At 40.5% G+C, this 9062-nt stretch overlaps 1 protein-coding gene across 1 annotated transcript; it reads right to left on the reverse strand.

The window, feature by feature from the left end:
• Positions 1-228: 228 nt before the first annotated feature.
• LOC122836635 (zinc finger protein PLAG1-like) lies at positions 229-8672 on the reverse strand. The gene is made up of 2 exons (XM_044126347.1): positions 8525-8672; positions 229-5223 (listed from the first exon to the last, which is right to left on the reverse strand). The coding sequence occupies exon 2, from the start codon at positions 4785-4787 to the stop codon at positions 3522-3524; it is 1266 nt and encodes a 421-aa protein (XP_043982282.1). The 5' UTR covers positions 4788-5223; positions 8525-8672; the 3' UTR covers positions 229-3521.
• Positions 8673-9062: the final 390 nt, after the last annotated feature.

Below are 9062 nucleotides of genomic sequence, written 5' to 3' on the forward strand. Positions count from 1 at the left end.
AATTATTATAAATATCTATACTGCTTCAAACAAGGACGTTGCCATGGTTATTGCTTCACGTGGTGACACACTTCCGGGTATTTTTACTAATTTACATAGGCTACTGTATATATTTAAGGGTGGCGACAGGGCGGGCCATCAGCTGCGCTCTATTTCACGCAAATTGGGATGTATAAAGAAAAGGTGCGCGGCCATGTGCGTGCGCACGGCTTTATACATCCGGATTTCTTTGTGCGCCGCACTTTTCTAAATTTGTCCGTACGCCAAGTTTTAGTATGAAAACTGCGCACTCATACACAAGGCCCCGGGTTTGAGCATTTCTGTTGAAATCTGAAAATGGCTGCCCAGACATCTCCCATAAAATCTGATGGAGTTTAAAAAGTACTGCCAAGAAATTAGCCTAAAGACAGATGTGCTAAGCCTGTGTGGCAAAATATTCAAAAAGACTGAAGGTTGTAAAGGCTGGATCAACAAAGCTCTTAATGGTTATGTAAACATGTTTTCTTAGTTTTCCATTGTAATAAATTTGCAGAAATAAATAAAAATGTTTCACATTGTCATAATGAACTGTCAGGAAAGAGAATAAGAAATAAGGCTTTAGCACTGAGAATACTTTTCAGATGCACTACGAAGGCTGGAAATATTTCACTCTGCATTCTATGCACGATTCACTGATAGTGTCTCTATAGAAAATTGTTAAACTACTTTAAATAATTAACTAAGCTAGGGAACGGTTTGACAAGGATAGAATGTATGTGTGATTGAATTGATTTTTTTGTAAAGTGCCTCAAGATGACATATGTTGTGGAGTGGCACTGTATAAGTAAACTGAATTGAATTTCTGAAATAAAGATATTTCATTTTTTCACAATATTCTTCTTTAAATGTACCTGTAAATGCAGTGTTCAACTTACAAGCAACATATGCACAATTTTCAAATGGGTTGATTTAAAAAGAAAACTGCAGAACCACAAGTTAGATTTGTTGCGACAAAAACAGAACTCTACTGAAGATGTTTTGCTGCAGCTTGAGGTAGTAATTTTAATGGAATTAAAATGTTTGTTAAAAAAAAAAATCAAATAAAAAAATCTAAGAATTCCACTATAACTGAGCCATGTCGGCACACTATCATTACAAAGTACCAGTTAAACGTTTGGGTACACCTCCCATCGCTTCTGGAAAGCTGTCAGTGGATGGTTTTGTGAGTGACACTGATGAAGAAAATCAGCAATAAAGAAGAAGATTGTTGGATTGCAAACTGGAAAAAGAAAAGCACCAGACAAACGTTTACCATGGTTGGGTCCTCCGAAGGAAAAACATTAGTGAAAGAAATATGTAAAAGTAAAAGTTAGAAAGGTGCAGATAAAAGAAAGGTTCACTAAAAGTTATTTGAAAGTCTTTCTGTTCGTCCACACAATCTCCATGTAGAAAATAATCAAAATATAGAACATAATTTATCAGGAGGTGTGAGCCTTTTTTTTTTTAACAAGTACTCTACACATATTTCCATTGTCCATAATAGAAACGTTATACATCAAAATATGATAAGGCAGAGGTAGTCTCATAGACTTTCACATACATTTACACACATGTGTATGAACATACAGTCACAGTATTCACTCTAATGTAAGGTTTAACAAATTAGAAGAGAAATTGGAAGCTGCTCTGGTTCCTAGAAGGTCCTACATATTAACAATAAAAAAAAATAAAATAAAATAAAAATTAGTCAACCTCAGATGAACAAGATTATTTAAATATATCCAAAACCCAGAAGCAGTGGATAGTAAAAGTCTACCCTTATTGTATCCATGGGAGTTAAGAAGCAGCGAGCTGCTCCTGGCAAGATGGATGTAGTCATCATAGACTACATCCACCACCAAGTCATCATAGACATGAGAACCTCAAGAAAAGTAGCTATTTTGGCATTTTGCTGGTACAGCGGATATACGTGAAAGACATAACCCAACAGAAGCAACAGTTACTGCCAGCAATCAGGGATTGTCCATTAGCTGACTTTAAGCTTTTAAGAGGCAACTAGTACGTAAGGAGCAACTACACATCCACATGTGTTTGATACATCCTCTTGTAACTACTGTAAGTGCTTTAATCTAGTCTGGACTACAGTAGCAGATTAAGATCCTGGGGCAACACTATGAAAATAAGAATAAGTTTCATAAAGTTTCTTTTAAAAAAACCCAAAACAAAACAAAAAAAACAACGCCACAAAATTAATACTAGGGAGAAAAATCTACCAACCTCTCATGGCATCAATTTTTCAAATTTCACCTAATTTTTCCACACAAAGCTGAAAGGAACTCGTAACAGTTCCTTAATATATTTTAATTCCTTGGAGCAGGAAAACATGGACTCCGTATGTAAAGTATCTGCTTCCTTCTGCCTTTCTAGACATTTTGTAGCAAAACAGTTGGTCAATATCAAACATATGATAAAAAACAGCAAATTGGAGAAGTGCCTGAAAATGTCATTAAATTAGACTTCAGCATTAATTTAGAGTAACGTATGTACAGCAGGTCAGTGGTTTCTAGGACAAAATACAATGACTAAGAGGAAGTCCTTCAGACCCCCTTCAGAGGTGGACGATCACACATTCATACATTGAACTGCTTTATGCAGGAAAACATGCCTTCGAATTCTGGGCACATACCGTTAGACCAGTAGTGTCCAGCTGCAGTCCTAAAGCACCAGAGTCCTGCAGCTTTTAGATGAGTCCCTTCTCCTACACACTTGAATTAAACCAGCCTTCCTAGGATCCAGTCAAGCTCTACAGAGTTCTGCTCATGAATTAACACCGGAGCCAGGAGTGCTGAAACACAGAGACATCTAAAAGTTGCAGGACACTGACCCTTAAGGACATGAGATTGAGACCACTAGTTTAGACTGCCATAAGCTTATATTTTCATTTTTAAAAGTTCTTCTCCTTTAATATGTTTTTCTAGATTGATATGGTAGATGTCTTGCAACTAATGTGCTTATTGAAGACATCGTTTCCGAACAAGCGGAGGTTTTGATACTATTTAGTTAATTTCATTGCAAATCAGAAACTTTGGTAGATACCCATTTGATGTGATAAATGTTTCCAGATATTTTCAGCAACTGAACACAAGTAATATTACCACAGCTTCCTAAATCCACATTAAAGCAGCAGATGAGAAACATCCTAAGAAAATTCCATCAACACTTTTGTCAGAAAGGCACAGACGATCAGAAAATAAAGCCATCTTTTCTAGATATATACATTTAGAAAAGGTGACTTTTTTTTTTTTTTAAGAGGTTACATATCTGCATTCAAACATTAAAACATTGTCCATGTTAAAAGTGGAGGGATTTTGAGGGTTGGGAAGGTAGTGAATCTCAGCTGAATTTTTCTAAAACATTCAAATCTTTTCAGTTATGAGGTAATACTAATGAGGTGACTTGTTGCTTGGATGCTCGTTTTCAAATAATATGTACAACAATATATACAACAAGTGCATATGACAATACTTCAGGAAAAGAGCTGTTTACTGCTGAAAAGCATGGTAATAGTGAGGTAGGGAGCTGGAATTGCTTACAGCAGGACTATATGACTGAGGTAGCTGGCTGTGGTTAAAAACTCCTGAGCCTTGTGGTGCATGAGACTGGGGGGGTTGGAAAAAAGTGAAAGGCCCTGGTGCTTGGGAGGAGAACCCTGATGAAGACGATGGAGAAGAAGTGGGGGAGGAGGAGGGTGGATAACCCATCACTAACCCCATGTGAGGGTTATAAGGTGGCAGGCTGAAAGGCAGAAAGCTAAGCAGCGACCCAAGGTCCACGTTAGTGTTGCACGGCAAATCATTAGAGACAGCAGGAGTCCTAGGTAATGCATGCGTGTCCCCACCGACATCCAGCCCGTCACCCAAAATTTGCTTCTGGGGTGAAGCAGAAACGGAGGAATTCATCGTGCTTAGTTGAGGTGAAGGGTTACTCTGAAAGTCCAGCAGGAAGCTCTCCATGTCAGAGCGCGGATATGAGGAAGGTCCGTACTGATACTGTGACATGTTACTATAGGGTTGCTGCTGTGATGCTGCTGGTGGCTGAAGACCATGGCGAAGTGAGTGGGAAGAATGTGTAGTCAGATGATGTCCTACACCCATGCTCGAGGACAAGGACCCTTGGACGAGTCCATGAGGATGCCCCATAGCAGGGATTAAATTTGTCAATGTGTAGGAAGGGCTCATTTCCCTGGTAAAAGCTTCAGAGGTATCCTTAGAGGCAGAACTAATCATAGAAGACTCTGGACTGGGCTCTTCTTTGACTGGACAGGGGTTGGCTGAGGTCTGAGGAGCTACATGAGTGCTGGGAGTAGATGGTGGCATCAAACCAGACTCCTGTGCATGGCTCTTTTTCAAATGGCGGGTCAGGTGGTCTCTGCGGCCAAATCGTTGTGCGCAGCACGGGCAAAGGAAGTCACGGCGACCAGTATGCACCACAGCATGACGGCGTACATCCTTGCGGGTATAAAACCGCCGGTCGCATCGTTCACATGAGTACTTCCTCTCTCTCAATGGCACATTAGGGCTTCCCTCTGTTGAGAGAGGTGTGTCACTATGTTCACCCAGGTTCTCCAACATAGCTGCAGACTCCTTCATGCATTGCTGGCCCGCCGTAGTGCTGTGGAAGGCAACCAGGTGGCGTTTGTAACCCAATTGAGTGTTGTATTGTTTTCCACAATCCTGGCATTGGAAAAGCTGCCTACTGGCTGGGAGGTCCTCATAAACATGCCCTTTGAGATTATCCTGGTGAAACATGGTCTAATTACATGGAAATTGGTGGCTCCGCAGCTGCGCAGGACGCTGAACAAGAGCCCAAGCAGATACAAACAAGAGTCATGAGGAGAAATAACCATTAGTCACTAGAATTGTGGTTATTTTCTCAACTCCAGAATGAATACGTTTTGGTAGGAACCATGTTTTTTTTTAAAAGTTCGTTGTTCTTCTGCAGGAATGCAAAAATGATCTGATCACTATTAATGGGGAAAGTCCAGAATTTTAATTGTGCTAAAAAAGATGCCATAGCAACCCCAAAAGGGCTGCAGTCATGAGATGTTTTCAGAGGATGGCTCAGTTAGGTGTTTTTTGAGAAGGGCAGTTGTGCTGGCCTCCAGTCTATTTTAGGACCGAAAAGATCTGAAAACAGACAGTGCCAGCTGCCAAATCACCTGGGTAGTCCATTGTCACTACAAACCTGAAAAGTGAACACAAAAAGACAAACAACGTCACTAAATGTCAAAATCACCAGTAAATGGTGCAACAAAAGACAAGACAAGTAGAAATGTGAATCACTACAGAATCATGGAACCAGTGGAATCAGTTAACTTAATTTGCAGATGCACATGCAATATATATCTATATGCATTTATATACACATTTAAAAATGCTCAAGCTACGAGCTACTTGTTTTTTGGGGAAGTAGTTTGTGTTTCAAAAAGTGTTTTTGCATGGCTGACCCCTTTATTCTGTTGGTGTGTACAGGAGCACATCGGGTATGGGAGCTGCAGCGGGAACAACGCTACTTTATATCACAAAGCTAATTTTGTAAAATTCATTCCAGTTCTGTCTGTGGACAAGCTCACCAGCTCCTTTTGTGTTTTAATGGCGGCTGGGAAGCATTACCACATAGCGTCTGACAGAGGAGCAGAGGTGGTCCAAAAAAGTTGCACGAAATTGAGTCTGACTTTTTTTTTTTTCCCGAACACCAGCTGGTACTGATGATTGGATATGCTCATCTTGGATAGATGCGCACAACGGCATGGAGAGATTATATGTCAGTCAATGAAATTGCTCCGGTGCAGTACCTGGCTCGGTCCTGCTTTTCCACCAGATACCCTCTAACCAGTATGGTCCCGGTTCGCCTTGGCCAGATTCCTTTTCTTTTACAGGCGTGGCTGTCCTCAGATTTTGGAACCTATTTCTGGGATAGTATTAGCAGGACCAAGCCAGGTAAGGCACCGATTGACAAGTGACCGTATTCATTGATTGGCTCATGATTTAGGTCACTGAAAACTCCACAACAACATTATAGTTTAGCTGTGGTCTGCGGACATGCAAGAGCTGCTTAGTACTGAGGAGTAATTATGTGTTTAATCAGGGGCAGCGCCAGGAACATTCCACTGCGTTAAGTTTTGCAGCGGAATGATCGTGACTTTGCAGCACTAATTCATACCGGAGGGGAAATTACAAGCATTATTCCAGTCAATCCAGATGAACAAGAATATATCACCCAGTCCTACTTCAAAAGACTTCATCCCACAACCTTCCTCTCCCACATCCATCTCGTCTCTTTCGGAACTTCAGGTGACGAACAAGCTGTGAAAGATCATGATGCCAAAGGCTGCAGATTTAGACAGCACCTCAAGAACCTCAGGGTCCTGAGGTGCTGCACAGATCGACGGTCTGACATCATGGGGTTTATGTTCAACTTTAGCCCCACAGTTATGGGGAAAGTACCATAACTGTGGAAGATGTCTTGTGTTCAAAAGTCCAAGCTTCCAGAGGACATCAGCACCCAGAGGCTGGTTGCATCTAATGAAGAACCCTGGCAAAGTTGGTCCTCAACCATCTACGCTTCCTAGTGACGTTGTTTTGTTTTTTGATCCACCAGTTTGCCTACAGTCTAGCATTAGGGTGGATGACGCACCGAAGACCTTCTCTGACTAAAGCAGCGTCACTCATCTTCAATGGTGTTATCTGTTGAAGCAACAGCTTATCTACAGCTGAGATGAAGTGGCTAGATAAGCTCATCTGGAAAGCCACTTCTGTGCTTGAATGGTCCCTTGACCCATTGGTGGGAGACAGAAGGACTAAAATACTATTACCAGGGTTTCCCACAGTGTATTATAAGCCACCAGGTTTTACTTGTCCCCCCCACCAGGCTAAATGTCATTTATTTTAAATAGGGTTTTTTATACACAGCAGTACCAGTGACAGGAAAGACAGATTAAGCTAGGTTTATAGTTGATGCACTGAACTGGGCATGAGGGCATGCGTACCAACTGTGCTGTCCCTGCACCTGCCCGTTTGCTTCACATGCTGGTATTTCTAAGTAACAATGCTTGCTTCTGCACCTCACAATTTTTGTAACTTTTAATATTTTTAACAAGAAAACACAATGGGCCACTGGTGAGCATCCCTAACGCCTTTACCACTGGGCTTCGCGAGTCTTCAGTGGGAAACTGATGGATAATGTCTCCCACCCAGTGCATGCAGCTGCTGCTGCTGAACTCGAGCGCTCCTTCAGTAACAGACTGCTGCATTCAAAATGCACAGAACAGCGTTTTAGGAGATTGTTCCTCTCAGCAGCTGTTTAGTATTTACATACACATGCTGGCATTTGCACAATCTACTCCTCCAATCCCAGATGAGGCCTCCCTTTTAAATCCACCACTTCCTGAGACAAGATAAGCCTGATTCTTTGTTGAGAGAGCTTGCCACTTTGCCAGGTGTTTGACTGCTTTAAATAGCTTTGTCTTATTGTGGGCAGAACTTGACTTAGGTTAAAATATTAGGATTTATGGAGTCCCTGTAAAATTTGGGCTGATTTCTTCAGAGTATTCTAATTTTTTGAATTCCTGTTTTCGTGGGTTTTATGAGCTGGAAGCCCAAATTATGTAACAATAAACAAACAAATACTTTAAATCGTTTAAACTGTGGGCCCTGAATCTATAACCTATATGAAAGCTTAACTTTTTGAATGGAATTATGGGAATTAAACAATTTATGAATTATATTCAAATTTTTTGGAAAGGGCCTGCTGAGAACTGTTTTATTTCACAAACATTCAGACCTATTTGTGTCAACTTGTGTGGATTGGGTCAAAATCCACAGGAAATATAAACTTTGGTTATGGTCATTTGGGAAGTTCCTGTGGTCTTAATTATTTTAAGACTAGTAAACAAAGTTGTTTAACAGTAAATGGCTACACCCAACAAGTAACAATGACTGAAAAGTACGTTTTTTATGATATTCATGTCCTCTAGAAGAATATCAAAATAAATAAATAAATAATTCCGCCAAAGTATGCACACTTATGATCACAACTGTGAGTGACGTAGTAACATTAGCAAACCTTTAGTCCCTATAGAGTTTCCAGAAGACAAAGTCAGACTATTCAAAGCTTGTTATTAAACTGATGCGCTGCTACGGCGTAGACTCTCGGCCGAATCTTTGACTGTGAAGCCCAGTCCCAGGCTAAGTTTCACAGCTAGCCTGCTTGCGGAAACTAACTTTGTACAAACGTATTTCTAACTCGTCTGTTTAGACGTAATACGCCAGGTTTCTCTCAAGGTGTTTCCAAAGAACAACTAGCGTGTCTTTGACAAACGGAAGACCTTGGTCCAGAGTAGGAGGATTATTCATAAACAAAAGATGAACGCTTGAAAACTTCTGTCGAAGGTTGTTGTGACTTCAATTATCCAGTTTTCTTGTGGGAAACAGACCAGGCACACAGCTTTGGTTCTTTAGGCAGACGAAAACACAACTGTACTCACCGGATGCATGTCTTTCCAGCTTTCTGCCCAGCTTTCGTTTTGCGCTTCACGACGACATAGTGGGATAAGTTTGAAAGCTGTTTCTTGGAGTTTGGGCCTGGACAGTGGGACACCGCGCTGGAACCCAGGCATTCTGGGAGAGTGACGTAACAACGGGGAGGGCGACTTTCCTGTAGACATTAAACACGAGAAAATATTTAGCTGCTCCTATTTCGTCTTCCTTCTTTATTAAAGGATTAAGTACAACAAGTATACAAAGAACAGTGTGCGATATTATAGTAGTCACAACGTGAGACAGGGGTTATAACAACATCATGTACATTAACTAAATTTGGAAAATACACTCATAATATGTTTTAATCGCCTTACAGTTTTTTTAATTGAGATAGTAACTGAAAGTAGTTGAAAAGATAGAAATTTAAAAGTCACAAAGCAAGGGAATTTTCTATTGAATTTACACTTGTGAATTAAAAAAAAAACTTTGCTAAAAATGCAATCAAATTAATTAAAAAAATAATTTATAATTTCATGAATAGTT

This window comes from Gambusia affinis, linkage group LG01 (assembly GCF_019740435.1).
Source record: "Gambusia affinis linkage group LG01, SWU_Gaff_1.0, whole genome shotgun sequence".
In the NCBI taxonomy this organism is placed as follows: Eukaryota; Metazoa; Chordata; class Actinopteri; order Cyprinodontiformes; family Poeciliidae; genus Gambusia; species Gambusia affinis.

Bases quoted from the DNA above. Each gene is read 5' to 3' on its own strand.
- LOC122836635 (XM_044126347.1), bottom strand. From the start codon at position 4,787: ATGTTTCACCAGGATAATCTCAAAGGGCATGTTTATGAGGACCTCCCA.